Raw genomic sequence first — 18,402 nt, 5'->3', positions numbered from 1 at the left:
GAGGAAGGCTGAGGTAGAGGGAGAGCATAAGGGAAATGAGGGATTTTTTCATTTAGGAATTCAAGTTAAAGCAAGCAAAGGAAAAAAAGGCAACTCTTAAGATGAAGCATGAACAAGCCAAAATTTTATTTATTAATGAATATTGAGACTTGTATGCTATTTTCAAGAAATATTTATTTATTTATTTTCTTAGAAATTTGGAGAGACATACACTATGGAGGGCTATCTGTGCAGGACTAATCCTTCTATTTGTTTGTGTGGAAGTTTAAATTCCAATATCTTTGTTATAACATTTCTCTAAATTCTTCATACTCGACCAACCTAAACTTTTACCTGGTTTTTCATTATATGCATAAATTTGAGAGCAATGAAAGCCCCTAAGAAATGAGCTGCTTAATTGTTTGTTTTTAGTATATTGTGTAAGTTTTTCCATCATATATTTATGAATACTTTTAAAATTGTTTTATGATTTTTTTTGCCTATGTTGATATTCTTGCTAGGTGTATGTTTTTGTAGGATAGTAAACAAGATTGATGGATTTTCATATCAATGCTATAATTTGTAGTTTTTTTTTTTTTTCACAAGTCTCTGATGCTATTAAAGGGCCTAGAGATGACTATTTTCTTTGCAAGTTTCTTGCGGTGTTGGGTGTATATATTGTTAAGGAATAGTCCCGCATGGACTAGTGAATAGAAAGATCTTGAGTTTATTAGTTGGGAAATAAGCTTCCTAAGTTGGCTAGTCATTTTGGGATGGGCTTTCAAACTAACTTCACATGGTATCAGAGCAACAACTCATATGTGGGCCTCCACCCAAATTATTCACTTGTAGAGTTACAAAAGAGGGTCTACACATGAGGGGGAGTGTTATGGAATAATCTCACATGAACTAGTGAGTAGAAAGATCTTGAGTTTATTAGTTGGAAAAGAAGCTTCCTAAGTTGGTTAGTCATTTTGGGATGGGCCTTGGATCCAACTTCACATATATAATGTTAAGCACCTAGCCAATACTACCCAAAAGATCGGTCTGTTAGGAGTGGAAGACATAGGTACTCAACCCTTAGCCCAGGACCACCAGTGCCCCAGGGTGTCCCATAACACCCTAGGTTGGGTGCAACGCCCATAACATTACCCCCCCCCCCCCCCTCGCAGGCGAACACCCACAGCGGCCCACTCACAGCTGCCCACTCTTCCACGGCGGCCCACTAGGACTTAATATCTATCGCCCCTTCCGTGTGGTCGCTCTTTTCTACAAGCGCGCCTCCGCGGGGAATCGAACCCGCGATCGAGGGTTGGCTCTGATACCAAATGTTAAGCACCTAGCCAATACTACCCAAAAGACCGGCCTGTTGGGAACAGAAGACATAGGTACTCAACCCTTAGCCCAGGACCACCAGGGCCCCAGGGTGTCCCATAACACCTTGGGTTGGGTGTAACGCCTACAACATATAACTAGCTACGTTGAGTTGTATACCAATTGTATTATTTCCATTTTATTGAGAAAACTTTTTGTCCTTACAATATGATATTAGGCAACTAGATATCTGAGTTTCTTAGCCAACTATTCGATGATATTGATTTGAGCTTTCAACCATAGATTTTTCTTTTACATATTGTTTCTTGTATTTTTGCTGGTCAACCTCCAAAGAACAGTTATTTGCAAGGATTTTAACACAGATGACTTGTAAGACTATTTTAGTTGGGAAAATAAATTTATCTATCTTGTTGATTTATGTTTTTTACAACTTGGTGAGAATTTGGACCAATGGCCAAATTAGTCTCATCCTCATTGCTTGATAAGCTCTTGGGTGCCTTAGCATGCAGAAAAGGACTTCTCCATTCCACAAGTTCAAGAAGATGTTTCATCACATCTGGATAGAACCAATAGGTTCAACCTTCATGGCCAAATGGCAGTGGTCCAAATGAGGCTGCACATGAGTGCTTGTCTCTCAACTGACACTTTGCATAAGAAAAAAAGGACAAAATATCAAGAACAATGGAAAATAATACACAACATGCAGGCGAACTTACCAAAAATTCACTCACCTTGTAAATTCACATGCAGTTCCAATATCACTTGATTTACAACCTCTATTGTCTTTGTTGGTTACATGTTAATCATGGATAAATCTGTTATTTATTTAAATCTCAATACACTTTCTCATGCAGTAATATATTTTGTAAGAAACCCTAAACATACAAATAGACACCAATAGGCCTTTTGTACAGAAGTCCAAAGAAAATAAATGACTTTACTGGGAATCGAACCCAGATTCTCCAGTTAAACTGGTGCCTTATCCATTAGACCACAAAGTCTTCAATGACTCTTAATTCTTCCATTACAGAATTCATGGATTATCCAATAGATAAACCAAATGCAAGATGAAGGATTGGGTTGAAACGGTCTTGCATTTTAAGGCATACAAATAATTGTACCTTAGAGGTGATTTCTCACTGCAATAATTTTATAGACATTCAACCACACAATCTAGTTTTGGGTCCATACAAAATGCCACCTACAAATATTCTTTTAGAACATGGTTGGAAATCTCAACCTCGTCTATGGTCATTGTTTAGAAATCATGTTTTTGTATATTTGATGCTTCATTTACCCCATCTTAAGCTAGCATTCCAGATAAAGCATGTGCCTTCTCACAATCTCACTAACACTTGTAGTTCTAGTGGTAACAAGGCTCTTATAGCTTGCTGCAAGCACAAACAAAGGAATTAGCAAGAAGCATTATTGAAGACACAAACCATAAACAAAAGCATGTTATCATGGTCACCTGCTCAATTCCAGAATATTTATATCAGCTGCCTCAATAGCAATGAAGTAACTAATTTTAGCAGATCCACCTTCAGAACTCATTTGAGTTGACCCACTTGCAATAACAAGATGTTCAACTACTTGTTGTTTATTAAATATAATAGTGGATATAACTTGTGTAGTGGATATCACTAAGTATCCTTTTCATTTCTTTATCTTGGAAACATTAATGTCAACATAACCATTCTTCACAGAAACACATATTTATACAAGTGCCTAGAACACCCTCTCTCATAAAACTATCCTTCAACTTATCAAGATAAATCCTTCAACCAGTAATTGTGGTAAAGTCAAGACTTTCAACTGTCTTCCAAGGTCTAGTATAGTTTCTTGACACTCAACTAGCTTTTCTAAAATTGTTATTATTTCTCAATCCTACAAAAATTACAATTTTCATTAGAGAAACATGACATGTAACTATGTTAATCAACACAAAATGGTTCATTTGTTGAGAAAAGAAATATAGAAAAATACAATCCTTCGACCTAGAACAGATCAATTATGATGGAGTTGCTTAAATCAAAAGTTAACTATTACCACATCACATGATTAACATTTTAAACATGGATCCAAAATGAATATCAACATGGAATGTTGTTGTAGGGACAAAAACATGCAACAAATGTTAGAAAATGAAAGACACTTTAACCTATAAGACAGTTTTTGTCCTATTCACAACTCCATTTTTTGTCAAAGAGTATTTATCAGTATCATGTTGCTTGAAAGATAGATAATCTTAGACCAGAGTGTGAAAGAACACATATAATTGTAGGAGGAATGTGGGAAGTATTACAAACTTTAAAAAACATGAAGAAACTTGTTGCTACGATTTACAGGAAGATTCTTTGGTGTGGTTGTAGCATATCTAGTATACTCTAAGATAAAGCACCCTGAGGCAAAAGCTATAGATAAGCCAACGATCAACACTCATAACCTATGAAACAAGCTCAATTTAGACAGAAAAGTTCATTTTGGTAATGTGCAGCAACAGGGAGTCTTCCTGTCTTGGATCTTCTTGGATACAATTGGGTAGCAGAGGTCTTCTTGGATACAATTGGGTTACAAGGCAATAGATACAAATGAATGCTTTATTGGATTTGAAGAGACTTTCTGGCCTAATGGGAAAGGTACTAATCTAATCGGAGATCTGGGTTCGATTCCTAGCAAAGTCTTGCACTATTTTGTTTCATATGGCAAGTTCTGCTTGATTATAGTCCTGAAAACAGAAATACATCGGATCGCAAAGGAGGGAGAATCTACTCCCTTCCGAAAAACAAATCTTAGAAATCATAGGAAGTCCTCAATCATTGGTCTGCTGATGAAAAACTCATGATTCAGATGATTATGTTAATGCTTAACAATGATGCTTACAAGAAATTCTATTCACTAATACCTTTAATTTATCTTCAACTAGAGCTTGAAAGGTTCCATTCTAAGTACTGAAATCTTCAAGTTAATAACCATATTGTCACTACCATCAAGTCCATGACATTTTAAGCATCCAAAACCAGTATCAAATGCAAATAATTAGATTTAAGAAAATGATTGGGTGTATAAGATTAATTGTTTATTCGTAATGATGGTATTTTGATTTTGGTGGCACATAATCAATTTCTCTAGTGACATACAATTTGTACTTAATGCTTGAGTTAAGGCAACATTTTTTTCCACATTATCAGTGTAACCATGAAGTAAGCATTATTTTGTTTGCCGAGATCATGATGTTAATCTATACAACCCAAATACATGAGAATATTTATCTGAAATAGCTTCAGATGAAAAGTATCTCTTTGGTACTCTTTCTTGTGGGTACACAACCCTTTAGTAACAAAAAAACACACTTCTACACCTTTCGTAGTACCCCACAATCCACAAATCTATCCAAACTATAAAGAGAGAAAATGAACCCAAGAAGATCAGAAAAAAATAAGAAAGAATAGTTAGAAATCACTAGAGACAATGGATCGAAAAGCTTGAAAAAGAAGAAACAAAAATTCCAAAGTTAATATTTCATTTTATAAAATACATATTTGATTTCGTTTTCAACACTGAGATAAATGTAAATTCTGATTATGAAAGACCTACAATAGGGACATGCTACACTTCCAAAATCAATTGTTGGTTTTTCAGCAGCTCTTATAGTCGCTTAAGAGTACCAATTTAGGTCAAAATAGAAGAAGCCATTACCTTCCTTTCATTTTTGGAAAACAAAGGCATAACCATAACTAGAAAATTTACCCATAATGAAATAGAATAAAACTACAGAAGAGAACAAATTACAAAGAATCAATACCCGAGACCCATCAGGAGTAAAGTTGCTTCAATTATCACATTGGATGAGGGTTCCACTCTAAATCTACATCAATGCATGAAGAAGAAATATTATACATCTTTATCATTGTATATGCAAAAACATCCCAGAGAAAGGAAATCATAGCAAAAAATAATATATATAATCATAGTAAGAAGTAATAAAATAAAATAAAAAGACATTGGATGAATCAATTATTGATACTAACTACACAGAGAGAAAAAGTGTAAGTGTAAGCAAGGCTTGTAACTACGGGAACGAAGTAAAGTACAGGCACTTCAAGTAGGTTAACAAACCTTCCCGCCACAATATGCATCAAGCACATAGATATGATTGTTTGTTGTTGTGAAGAGCAAAGATTTTCAAACATTGTTGAACTTGATGTCACATACCTTAGATATATCCCCGCCTACTAAAAATGTATCAAAAGGACCCAATAGTTGGGATGCAAAAATGAGATCAAAAGCCTTCGTATGACACAATTAATGCACATCCTTTTGTATCTGTATCGGAAGGGGGACAGAACCAAACCTTAGTCGTATAAAACGAGACTCAAACCACTTTGGCACCCCCTTCCATTACAACTGCAAATGCTAGGCGTTGCTGATCATACGCACAGGCAAGCCTACTTGGTCTAAAGTCGGATCCAAACTTCGAATTTCTGCAACATGTAACAATGGCGTCTGCATGGAAGAAATCCAATCCGTAGTTCTTACTAAGATAATGTTATATAGTCCAAGCCAAATTATAGGGTGGATAAACGAGTTCCATAGAAAATGGATGAATAAAATACTCTTGTTTAGATACAATTAAAAAATAATAATATTTTTAATTTTTTATTAAAATTTTCTCAAATTTCCATTTTTTTTCTCTACAAATTCCATATTTTTTTAAAATTTTTTTATTAATAACTGATTTTCTCTCTTATTTTCTTTTCTCTCTCGATGATTCTTTGCTGCCAAACACCAGAACATAATTTTTTTTCTCCTTTTTTTGTCGTTCTAAACAGGCCCTTAGTTTCTTGTGTTTCTACACCAAACACCCACATCTAACTTTATTGGCTCGCTCTTCTTCTTTCCCTCGACTTTGGCCAGGATTCATCATCACTACAACAGCACCTTGAAACAGTGATCATCCCAAGACCACCCATGGCAACAAGTTCGAGGGTAAACTGCACACTTCATAACAAGAGTTATAGCACCGCATCAAAACTATGACATTGATCTGGTAAAGAATACACACTCATCAAGGTGCCAAACTTAACGCCTTGCTAGTAAGGAGCCTTCCACCATACCAGGGATAAAGGTTTACTAGTAGACATCACCCATCTTACAACAGTAAACTGCATCTATCGCAAGTACTCAAGAATATCCAAGAAAACCATTCCCATCTGAACACATCTCAGTTTTTATAGATCTTACCAAGCAATTAATTAGCAGGTCCGCAAATCAACTGTTGATATAGTACATAACCCATAGAATAAAACATACAGATGCAATTAGTGAAAACCCTATCCTGGTTACAGAGTCAAATGGAAACTGTAGCAACTGAAATGAATGCTACTAGGCAAAGAAACCATCATCAGCAACGGAGAAAAAACCAAGTGTTGCCTCCTGCGCTCTTGTAGAACTAAATCCTCCAAACACACCAAGGATATTCCGCTTTCTATTGTATGACACTCAAATACCATACAACAAACCTCCTTTAGTACCACTTTATTCAAACAAAAATACCACCATTAGTCAACATCCAAACCTAAAGATATTTACCAAAGAGAACTTTCACCATGTCAAAGATGATTTCTGTGACACCAAGAATCCTGCATTTAACCGCTTTGGGAAGGAGATGGGAAAGATAGATGCTCAGGCATCCAATAATTATAATAAAATAAATCTAAAGATGCCTGCCCTGCCTATTAAACCATGACCAATAACAACTTCAAAAGTACAAGAGAAGGCAACACTTTATTGATTGCTTCATTCTCTTACAGAATCTTTCACCACAAAATACAAAAAGAGAATATGTCTCAGCACTAAGTCAACAAGAGATGGAACTCAGCTTAGCTACTTTCATTATGTGTCTGCATTTCCTTAAATTACAGCAAGAAGCATCGAAACAGAACCACACTTGTGTGCTTTTTCAAGACAGAAAGTTGCATGTTTGACTTGCATTGGATTTAAATCCCATTTCCCTCTTTCTTCCAAATAAAAATGAAAACCAAAAACAAACGAACAAAAAAAAGGAAAAAAAAAATCCTGTGGAAAAAGTTAAGACTAAGTGGCTGCAATTGGCAGAGTAGACCACAACATACAACCCAAAGAAGATCCAACACCTTTCAATTAGGGAAAGATTCAGTCAAGGTAAGACAATCAAGGGTAAACTAAAGACATAATTAGATTTATTTAGCCTCAAGCATGTGCACTTTGAAAAGAGAATATTGTTTTTCAAAAAACACACATCCCATCATACTATACCACTTTTATTTTATTAAACACAGTTAATAACCGAGAGGATAGAAAAATGTCACAAACAATGTAAACGTGCATCATGACATACCCGTGATGCAGTTAATTTTTCTGCAGCTATAATAACCAAGAAAGGATAGAAAAATGTCACAAACTATGTAAACGTGCCTCATGACATACCCGTGATGCGGTTAATTTTTCTGCAGCCATAAACCACAACTAAAATGCTTTAGCAGGATTTGTTAAAAAGACATAAAATGAGTCTTTTCTACATTTTATATGGAAACAAATGTATATGAACTGCATAATTTGACGTGGGATTCGTAATGAAAAGAGCTTTTTTTATGTTGAAGCTGGAAGTTTGTAAGAGTCATCAAAAGAAATAAGAATTGACTTAATCTTTTGTCTCTTTTTTATTATGTTTTCATAGCAACAACATCTTATCTTCGGAATTACCTAAGGCATGCCACATTTATATCTGTTCAATGACAACATCACATCATGACCTTCACATAAATATCTGATGAACCTGAACTATAGTTTTAGTAGTTTAAGCCTTTTTTAGAAAAAGGATTAAACTCATCGGAAAGGAAATTCCTAAACGTATGACCAGCTACAAAGAAGAGGGTGCCAGCCAACTGACCTGAAATGCCAACTCTGTCCGCTCGAAGATGAGACAACTGGTCATGTGCATTTTGGGTTAAGGTATGCCTACTACTATTTCAGGTCTCCCTCTTTTCATCAGCAGTATAAGTCTCCCTCTTTAAAAAATGGACTACTGCTATGATGGATCATCCTTGCAACTGTTTCATGGAGTATATGGTTGGAATAAAATTAAGCACCCACCCTCAGCTAAATCTTACTCTGTGGGACGTGTCACTGAAAAGGCCGTGTATTTGACAAATTTCCAAGTGCAGTATTGCAAAAAAAATTAAACATTTATGGGCTGTAGTAACTTCAATAATAGATCTAGGGCAACCCCATGCCAGCAGGGTTTGGTAGTGCTGTGTCATGATCACAAGGACAGACTCTGTTATCCTATCCTGGTCGGTGAGTCTGCGTCTACGACTGTGGAAGTGCATGGATTGTAAAATGGGCTCTCTCAATGCCCAGTCTTTCTTGGCTCCAGTGGTGATTGAGGGAGATTCTGAAGATTGTATATCCTGGGCAAAGAAAGATTCTTGATATTTATACATGAAGATACAATCAGTAATTTCTTTGAATTCTCATGTATTGAAGTTGTATTCAACACCTTGCTAAAAATAAAGTATTGAAGCTGTGTTTTGGACTGCTTAATTAGACAGCCAACATTATGACCAATGGACTTGCTAAGAATGGGATATTTAGCCTTGCAGGCCTTCAGCCTTTCTTTTCTATAGTAGTTCAACCTTTCCTTAAACAGCAAACAATAGAAGGCACAGAGACATCCCTAAGCGCACCAAGTCAGGCCTTCTGCACAAAAGTAAATTAGCTGCACAATAAAAGAAGTAACAGCCCACCAGGAAAGGCAAAAGAAACAAAACACAATTTTGACAACAGCAACAACAAAATAACTGATTTTAATTAATTCAATAATAATAATTTCTCTCTTTTAGCAATATATTCACACTTTTCTTTCAAAAAAAAATAATAATTCAATAATTCACTTCGACCTGCAGATTTGGAAGAAAACAGAAGAGAAGTCCAAACAGCCACAAAGCATCTCAAATACATCATTGTAAAATAGATAGATGTGCATCCTGTTCTAAAATAGATGAGCTGCCCAAAAGTAAGTACATGACCTTAAAATGCATGTCTTTACAATCGGGAGTTAGTCATCATTTCAAAAACAGAATTAGCATGAAAGAAAAACTCTCAAGAAGTGCTTAAACAGTAGTAAACAACAGAATTTTGGAAGTCTTTAAAAAACTTGAGACATTGGGTTTTGAAAGCAAACAAAAAAATATATATATTAAAAGAATGCAAAAAATGCTTTCAGGCAGCCAAAAAAGAGTGTGCACAAAAAAAGGATTACAATGGCAGCTAATTATCAGAGTTTGTTAAAAGCAATAGGCCCTCCTAAAGAGAAGCATGATGTAAAATACAAATATAAAAAAACAATTTAAATGTTCAATGATATAGCACTTACAGAAACATGTAAAAAGATTTAGCTCCTGATCCCTATGTTATAAAAAAAATAGAAACACAGAAACAGGCAAGAGAACAAAATATATTAGTAACTCTCATGCTAAAAAAGAGGCACGTGGAAGTAAACATTACAAATTACAATAAAAACAAAAAGTGTGTATGTAATATAGGAAGAAAAGGACAGGGATGACTCACCAATACAAATTTGATAGCATGTCCACTCCCAACCATCTCCATTACGAAAAGCCTCCAGAACCACATAAACATCAATCAGACAAGAAATACTTTTACAAAAATAAATAACTAAAAGTATAAATTTTAAGCACTAGAGCTTCTATTTAATATGAAACTGACAAAAACCCAATCAATAATTGAAGTTCTACAGAAGATTCACTTAATTAGTGAGAAAAAATTGCAACCAATTAACCTCGATCCTCATGCCCAAAAAAACTGATTGACCACAGAATAAGGGATTTAATGAAACAAACCATTTCAAATATTGATGAAATGAACACTTAAAAATAGATTGTGCCATATAAGAAGCTGCAAATCTCAAGCTATCCTAAGGTGTCTAACACAGCAAGCTTCCTATCAAACAAACCAGGGTACCTTCTTTTGGCTCCCTTCTAGCATATAAAGCAGTGAATTGGTTGCTTCATTTGCACAAGCAGAAACCCTGAATCAAAGGCAGAATTAGAATCTCCAGGATCCAAGCAATCAAAAAACATAAAAAAAGAAACAGAGGAAACTAAAATATAAAAATGCCACATACACACAGGGCAAAAATATCTAAATCATTGAGTAATAGATTTCACTAGGGAATACAGTGAAGAAGAAAGGGAAGAATAACATTCTAATGATTGGCAATAGCGCAGGCTAAACCTGCACACTGTCAAGAGTTCAAACAGCTTGAAATTCTCAGGTGAAAGAAATTATATAAATCTTGACAAAATCCACCATCAAGATAAGATTTACAGAAGATGAAAACGCCTTTGGCGAGTTGTCTTACAATCTAAACAGAAAAAATCCCACTGATTAGAATCGCCAAGTAAGATGATCTTCCAACCCCAACCCTCCACTTCGGTGCTTCATCCACAGGTCCCGCCAACACAGAGATATAGACAGATAAATTCCCAAAAATTAGAACAGCTCAATATAAATTTAGGTCATATAAGCAAGAAATGCCCATTGGCATTTCTGGAGAAATTCAGCATCTTTATTCACTTGCCCGTGATGAACGGATGAGCCAATGCCTGAGATACTGTCATTCTCTTCTCCGGATCCAAGACAAATATTTTTTCTAGAAGGTCTTTAAAATTTGCAAGCATCTTGGGGCCCTCGCCAGGAGAGCTCATAATTAGTGAACTGATGTCTTTGGGTTTAATGTTGACAAGCAGCCTCTTCACAGTCTGTCGAACAAAATAAATTGAAGCAAAGACCATTAGAAATCTCTGACATAATTATCAAATAAAATAATTGCATATCTCAGGGAAGAGAGCCAGAAATACATACATCTTAGTACTTAAAAAAATGCCACCATATAATAGATCAGAACAAACTATTAGTAATGTTTACCTTCTTGGTAACAGGATCCTCCTCGGTAGCATGAAAATTCAAATCTTGATCAAAATGCTGATCAGCAAATGCTCCCTGTTTAAAAGAAAGACAGAATAACAATCAAAGAAATGTTTATGGTAAGATTACAAGTATCACAGCCATAAGCAGGTGTTGCAGTAAAAAAATCAGTACCAATAATGAGAGTCAATTTTAAGATCTTTTTTTAAGCATAAAATTTTAAGATTTTTCAATAAATACAATTTAAAAAAAAAAGATCTTTCAATAAATACACTACACTAAGATTACTGCAAACTAGATGAACTTCAAAAATTCTTACACATTCACAAATCACATGAACAAGGAAAAAGTTCAAAAGGGATTGAAATTAGCAAAGATACTTGTTTCCTGGTTGACCATAAAACATCCAAGAAAAAGAAATTTATGCTTTTACCAAACAATACAAACTTGCAGAACCAAAAGTTCAATGCCCCACCTTACGGAGCATCTTCTTTGGAAAAGGGCCTTTCAATTCCATGTGCAACTGCAGCATGTCATTATTTGATGGACCAGGGAAAAGGACTTTCCCTGTATAAAGTTCATATAAACAGCAACCAACTGACCATACATCCATCGGATGATCATATGGCAAGCCAAGAACTGCAGCAAAACAACCTCCAAAGTAAGCCATAAACAATGAAGAACTATATAAGCATCACATTAACCATGTAAAAAATAAAAAATAAACAACGAAGGATCACACAATCTTCACTGGCACGTAGAAGCAGCAAACAGGAGAGGTTGTACTTACTTATTTCAGGAGCACGGTAAAAACGGCTAACTAGGTAGGGTGTGATTTCATTCTTTCCAGCAAACATAGCATTACCAAAATCACATAGCTTGAGGACATTCTTGGCTTCATTGACCTAAAGAAACAGTGCAGTAAAATGAACTCAGGTCATGCATGCAACCTTGGAAGCTCAGGAAACTAGAAGTAACTGAGAATAACTTTAGCACACAAAGCATACCAACATATTATCTGGCTTGATATCGCAATGAAGAACACCACAATTTCTAAGATGCTTCAGCGCAATAAAAAGCTGCTTTGCATATGCCCTCACAGCAGTCAGTTTAAGGCCAATATTACGACCAAATTTCTTTAGAACCTCACGAAGATTCATATGAAGAGATTCAAAAACTAAACAAAGATGATTTCGATACTTGAAACTTGAAAGAAACCTAACACAATGTCGTTTGTCCTCAGGATCTGAGCCGGCCAACTTCTTCAATATGATCAGCTCCTCCAAACCTGCCTTGTACCTTCATTAAGAAATATCCAGATTATCAACAACATGAAAATTCAACAAACATAAGAATGTGTTAGAAACTATGATCAGAAAGAGTATGAAACCTTACATAGTATTGTTACTCCTTATAATCTTTATTGCCACCTCTAAAGGATCACCTTTTCCAGCCTTAAGATCCTTTGCACGAACAACAATAGAAAACACACCTTTCCCATGCGCTGCAATAACTTCATATCGACCATCAAGTACTTCTCCAAATCGATAACCTGCAAAGAAAATAAATACATAAGCACAAATGGTAGTAAAGCACAATTCAAGTCAAGCACCTAATTTGGCAGGTAATCAATCAACATGCCAGAAACATATATACATGACTCATAATCAAAACCAAACAGAAGAAAAGAAGAGATGCAGTGATCAATCAATGACTTACTGTAGTAGCCTTCTGCATCATCCCAATTGTCATGAAGGTCACCCCTATCAAGCTGTAAGTCATCTCCTTTCCCCTGTAAAAAGTAGGATACAAGCATAGGTGACATAAGAAAGTCAAACACATAAATATCAATTTGTAGGGGAATGCACTATGCACCATGATAAAGCCTGTTATTTTATTTAAACAAAATCTATATTTAAATTCCAACTTAGATGTTCAGTTATTCAACAAAGGATATCAAAACACAGAAAGAAGACAATGAGAATACCGGTTTGCGAACACCAGTGGGTGATTCTCCAAATATGTCATCACAGAACATATCTGAGGATCTCTCACTCTGCACAAATAGATAATGCATGTGTAAGAAGATGGGAAAAGTTTAAATTAAATAATCTACTTCAACTCAGCTACATAACAAATAATTAGGTAAAACCAAAAAAAAATCATTTGCAAAAAAATTAAAACGCAATAAGGAGCATCTACCATCAATTTTATAGGAGTCAAAATCTCGACCCATTAGAAAATTCTCATGGTTCATTCCATCCTTCTTTTTCCTAATGTCAGGAACACTTCGTAACTAAATGTGGTATATGAACAATATTTTTAGTAAAACTACAAGTGGTTTACTTGTCAAAAAAAGAAAAAAAAGAAAAAAGAAAACTACCGGTGTTTTAACATTCAGAGAAAAAAGTGAAGTTGTTACATAAATATACTGATTACATGCAATAAATCTTGCTCTTCGAGGAAACATAAGAGAATTTGCCACACCTTAGGAGTACCATCGCCAAGACCACCTGCCAAGTTAGTTTTCTCAAAAGCTGATGTTCCATTTTGAATAGGTGATTTTCCAACAGAAAATAATGTATCAGTAATATCATCTGCAGAATCATGTCTGTTGTCAAAGCCCTGATCCCCTGCCTGATTTGCAACATTGGCAGCAGTTTCTGCAGGGGATGACTGTGCCATTGCCTTGGGGGTAACGGTAGATGCATTTTCTCCTGTCACTAGACAAGCATAAAATAATGATATTAGATATGTTTTAATTAAAATAAATAATTATAAAAAGATAGCAACTGCTGCTGCAAATGGTGAAACAGCTGAACAGAAGCAAGATGCAGCAGAACACTATAAATATAGGTATGAGATAGCGAGAAATCCAACTTAAGCTTGATGGTACACGAGTTACCTTCAACAGCATCACTGGATACAGGATTAGCTGGAGGCTCCAAAAGTTTTGGCCGCTGTTTATACTTCTCTAGAATGGCTTGTCGCCTTTTCCTACTTTCTTCTTTAATTATTCCAACATCCTCTTCTTCCTGTTCTGCAAGCCTCAATGCAATTCGCTCTTCATAGTCTTCTTGTTCAACTGCGTCTCTGAAAAAAAATTATGAGGTAAATAGGAGAAAGATGAAAAAAATTTCTCCAAATACACAGTGAAAACTATGAGAGGCTTAATTCTACCTTGTATTCTCCTTCCCCACTTGCAAATTGTTGGGCTCCTTCTGTAATTCTTTTGATCCTATCTTATCCATCTTATCTCGACTGCGATGACTACCTTCAGGACCATCATCTCTACGATGTCGGCCACTCTTATCTCTGTACTTCTCACTGTCTCTCTCTCTATATCTATCTCTATCCCTAAACCTGTCCCCATCTCTTTCCCTGTCTCTCTCTTTACCTCTGTTTCTATCCCTACCCCTCTCCCCATTCTTTTCCCTCTCCTTATACCTATCACATACTCTTTCCTTCTCCATCTCCTTCCCTCTTTCTAATTCCTCACACTCCCTCTCTCGCATGCTATGGCGGCTATGACTACAGCTACGCTCTCTTTCCTTGTGTACCTCCATCACCCTGTCTCTATTCCTGTTGCGGTCTCTATCTTTTTTAATATCCAGACCACTTTGACGACCATAACTACAGCTACTCTCTCTTTCCCTATGCTTTTCTCTAGCCATCTCCGCATCCCTTGCTCTTTCTCTGTAGTAATGGTCCTCCCGTGCATACCTGTCAAGCAGTTCATGGTCGGAAGCAGTCCTTGTTTTACCTCTCACAGGTGATTTATTTCGATCAGTATTGCAGTCATAAGAATAAACAGTTGACCTATCAACTCTGGAAAGAGAGAATGCTTCTATCAAATGATCATGGGACCTGGAACTATTTCTCCCAGACACATCCCCATGGTAATGCTCGGTATAAGCTGCTGACACTTCCATAGCTGCATACCTGTCTTCCAAAATTTGAGATGAAACAGATCTCTTATAATCTGATTCCATATCCATCCTACGATCATATCTTTCAGAATCACACTCCCTGTCTCTTTTCCTCCGCTTAGATGAGTCTAAACTTGGTCTTTTCATGGGTGACCTTGACCTCGACCTTACGGACCTTTTGGAATCTCTTGATTTTTCCATTTTAGCATCTCTTTTTGGGGATTTAGATACGATGTCTCTCCCATTCGTTTTATCTAAATTATGGCCAGAGTCCCCATTAACACTGCCTCCATTAGACCGAGAGAGATCAAATTCGGAATACAACTGTTCAACATTTCCCACCTTCTCCTTGGCAAGTGGTAAACTTCCATCTCTTAAATCAGTATCGATGTCTCCGACAGAACTTGACTCCGTGTTCTCCTTCCTTAGCTTTTCATAAATCTTCTTGTTCAGGTTACTTCCCCCTTCAGCCCGCTTGGCCTGCACTACCTGCACAAGAAATTGCTTTGCAATTAGGCAGCGCTACATCAGGTTCTAGATTTTCTGATCTTGCTATAAGAAACCCCGTGACAAGATAAAATAGCTATTCTTCTTCGAAATTCCTCAACTGGTTCCTCCAAAAATCAAAGCATGTTACCACATCTAACAATTTCTATTTGCAGTAATCTCAAAAAAGGGATAAGCAAACCTGAAATCACAATATACTTCAAGTAACTAAAACCCGAGACATGATCACCTATCAATCCAACGCTCAAACTGGTGAGAATTTCGCAGAAGCCAAGACGAATAGAACCAAATCCATTTAAGAACCTAAAAAATATGTTAGAAAGGGACTGACCTCTCTATCATCCTTCGATTTGGACCCCTCGTCCGGCTCTATTTCTCCAGATTCTGCATCAGACCCCGCGTTCCTTATTAATTCATCGTTATTATTATCCTCCTCTTCTTCGAGAATCTCCCCTTCTTCTTTGTCATCATCGAGTTGGGAATTAACCGCTGAGATGCTGTTAGTTTCTTCACTCTTCTCGTGGTCCTGTTTGCTTCGATGACGTTGACCGTGATGACGATGGTGATGGTGTTTTCGACGCTTCGAACCCTCCTCTGCTTCATCGATAGGCGATTTCTGGTGCTTCGTGTGAGAAACTGGCTCATCGAAGGCCATAGCTGGCTAATTCACCGGCGGGGGGGGTTGAGGTTGAGGGCGACGACAATTACGTATAGGAATTAGGGTTAGGGTTGTTAGGCAGAAGAGAGTGAACGAATGGGGCTATCTATTATCTCGAATTTCGCTTGTAAACAATTGAGAAAAAAAATTTGTTTTAAAGAGCCATGAAAAGAAATATTGGGCCTACAAATGAATGCACTTTGAAGGTTCATAAAGTAAAAAATGTGTTTGAATGTATTTTCGGGGGGGGGGGGGGGGGGTTAGTGCATAACGTAAGTACGTGGGAAATGAAATACAATAAAAATTATTTTCCCTTGGGATAGTGAGAGAGAATATAAAGGGGGGGTTAGTCCACAATGAAGTGGAAAATTGAATTGAAGTGAAATGAATTGCTTCCACTTCAACTCATGTTTGGGTGTCAGTATAGACGAGTTCAAGTGGCTGAAAAACAGATTCCAGTGTTAGTGCCCCCAAATGAAAAATATGATATAAAAAAGAGAATAAGTAACATTTTATAATATACTTAAATAGAACATATACCTAAACATATAATTAACAAAAATAAGCGTGGTTACTACACTTATAAGTGATTTAACGTGCAGTATTAGAATATATTAATATCCTAATTAATGAAAAATTATATTATATTACTTAATGATTATAATTTATTATAAATTAAAACAATAATTATGGTTTAATTAATTATAACAATTGGATAATTAAACCAATTAATGATTATAGTTTATTATAAATTAATATACTAATTACGTGTGACTAGAATAAATTATTTAAAATAAATAAATAATTTAAAAATAACATAAGTGAATATAATAAATAAATAAATAAATTATTCTGTAATAACATAAGATATAGTTTAACATTAAAACTCACTATTTTAATAAAAAATAAATAAATACATAATAAATAAATAAATATATTAATTTATCAATAACATAATATACATTTTAAATATTATTAATTAATAATATATTAACAAAAAAAATGAAAAACTAATGGTTTAATTAATTGGATAATTAAACCAATTATGACGATGTTTAATTTTTCCAAACTTAGGAAAAATTAAACATCGTCTTCGTCTTCCTCTGCGGCGGGCTTGGCAACGGCGACGGCAGCAGGCAACGGCGATGGCGACAGGCAACGGCGACGCTCCGACGGTGCGCCGAGAGGGAGAAAATAGGGAGGCCGAGGGGCTCTGGCCTCCCGTGCTCTGTGACAGAGGTCGAGAGAGAGAGGAAGGAAGGCCGAGGGGGGGGCGGGGCGGAAAGAGAGGGAGGCCGAGGGGCTCTGTGACAGAGCCTCCCGTGCTCTACGACGGAGGTGGGGGCAGAGGGAGGAAAAAATACTTTGCTGAACGATCGCGGAGGGGGGGGGGGGGGGGGAAGAGAGGGAGGCCGAGGGGCTCTGCGACAGAGGTGGGGGCAGAGGGAGGACGGCCGACGAGGGTGGGGCAGAGGGAGGAAAAAATACTTTGTTGAATGGTCGGGGGAGGGAGCAGAGATCGTCTGGAGAGGCTGACGAGAGGGAGAGCATAATGGGGGGGGGGGGGGAGGGGGGGGGAAGCAATGCGCGTCGCGCGTGGAAAGCTGATGATTCTCAAAATAGGTAGGAAACAGTTTTCCCCCGTTTTTGCCTTAGCGAATGAAATGGTGTTATCTCATTTCAATTCAAGTCATTCTAGACTAACACCATAAGTGGTATGAACTAAGTAATGCGGGGGAAATTCATTCCACTTCATTGTGGACTAACCCCCCCAAAGTATTTGTTTGTATTAGTGTATGCAATTGAAAGTGCAATGTAAAGTACTTGTTTGTGCTTAGTTTACGCAATGGAAAGTGCAGTATAAAGTTCTTGTTTGTTTCGTGTGGTGTAAAGTGTATATAAATTATTTATTAAATAAAATATTTTGATATATCTTACTATCAGAAAATTAAATTAATATTAGTTAATAAATAAAATATATTAAATATAATAATTAAACAAATT

At 36.3% G+C, this 18,402-nt stretch overlaps 1 protein-coding gene across 5 annotated transcripts; it reads right to left on the bottom strand.

Annotated features, from left to right (window-relative positions):
- Positions 1 to 8,476: 8,476 nt before the first annotated feature.
- LOC137959280 (uncharacterized) lies at positions 8,477 to 16,542 on the bottom strand. 5 transcript variants are annotated; one of them, XM_068806673.1, is made up of 17 exons: positions 16,072 to 16,542; positions 14,485 to 15,722; positions 14,210 to 14,397; positions 13,792 to 14,027; positions 13,292 to 13,360; positions 13,024 to 13,096; positions 12,700 to 12,856; positions 12,312 to 12,603; positions 12,095 to 12,209; positions 11,780 to 11,943; positions 11,305 to 11,379; positions 10,739 to 11,138; positions 10,339 to 10,405; positions 9,925 to 9,976; positions 9,731 to 9,762; positions 8,855 to 9,054; positions 8,477 to 8,765 (listed from the first exon to the last, which is right to left on the bottom strand). In XM_068806673.1, the coding sequence occupies exons 1-12, from the start codon at positions 16,393 to 16,395 to the stop codon at positions 10,950 to 10,952; spliced, it is 3,120 nt and encodes a 1,039-aa protein (XP_068662774.1). In that variant the 5' UTR covers positions 16,396 to 16,542; the 3' UTR covers positions 8,477 to 8,765; positions 8,855 to 9,054; positions 9,731 to 9,762; positions 9,925 to 9,976; positions 10,339 to 10,405; positions 10,739 to 10,949. The 5 variants fall into 5 exon arrangements, with proteins under 5 accessions (XP_068662774.1, XP_068662773.1, XP_068662775.1 ...); XM_068806672.1 differs by having other exon boundaries at positions 8,477 to 9,054; XM_068806674.1 differs by having other exon boundaries at positions 8,477 to 9,051.
- Positions 16,543 to 18,402: the final 1,860 nt, after the last annotated feature.

This window comes from Aristolochia californica, unplaced genomic scaffold (genome assembly GCF_029961685.1).
Source record: "Aristolochia californica isolate CCGP_79_NKW_82.1479 unplaced genomic scaffold, dmAriCali1.0.hap1 SCAF_3, whole genome shotgun sequence".
In the NCBI taxonomy this organism is placed as follows: domain Eukaryota; kingdom Viridiplantae; phylum Streptophyta; class Magnoliopsida; order Piperales; family Aristolochiaceae; genus Aristolochia; species Aristolochia californica.
Note: the sequence above shows the minus strand (reverse complement) of the source record. Positions and strands in the feature narration are given on the sequence as shown.

Coding starts and splice junctions, on each gene's coding strand:
- LOC137959280 (XM_068806672.1), bottom strand. CDS start 16,395: ATGGCCTTCGATGAGCCAGTTTCTCACACGAAGCACCAGAAATCGCCT. Junction 12,210..12,311: donor TCAAGCCAGATAATATGTTG/GTATGCTTTGTG, acceptor CTGTTTCTTTAG/GTCAATGAAGCCAAGAATGT. Junction 11,380..11,779: donor CAAAGAAGATGCTCCGTAAG/GTGGGGCATTGA, acceptor TCTTTTAAACAG/GGAGCATTTGCTGATCAGCA.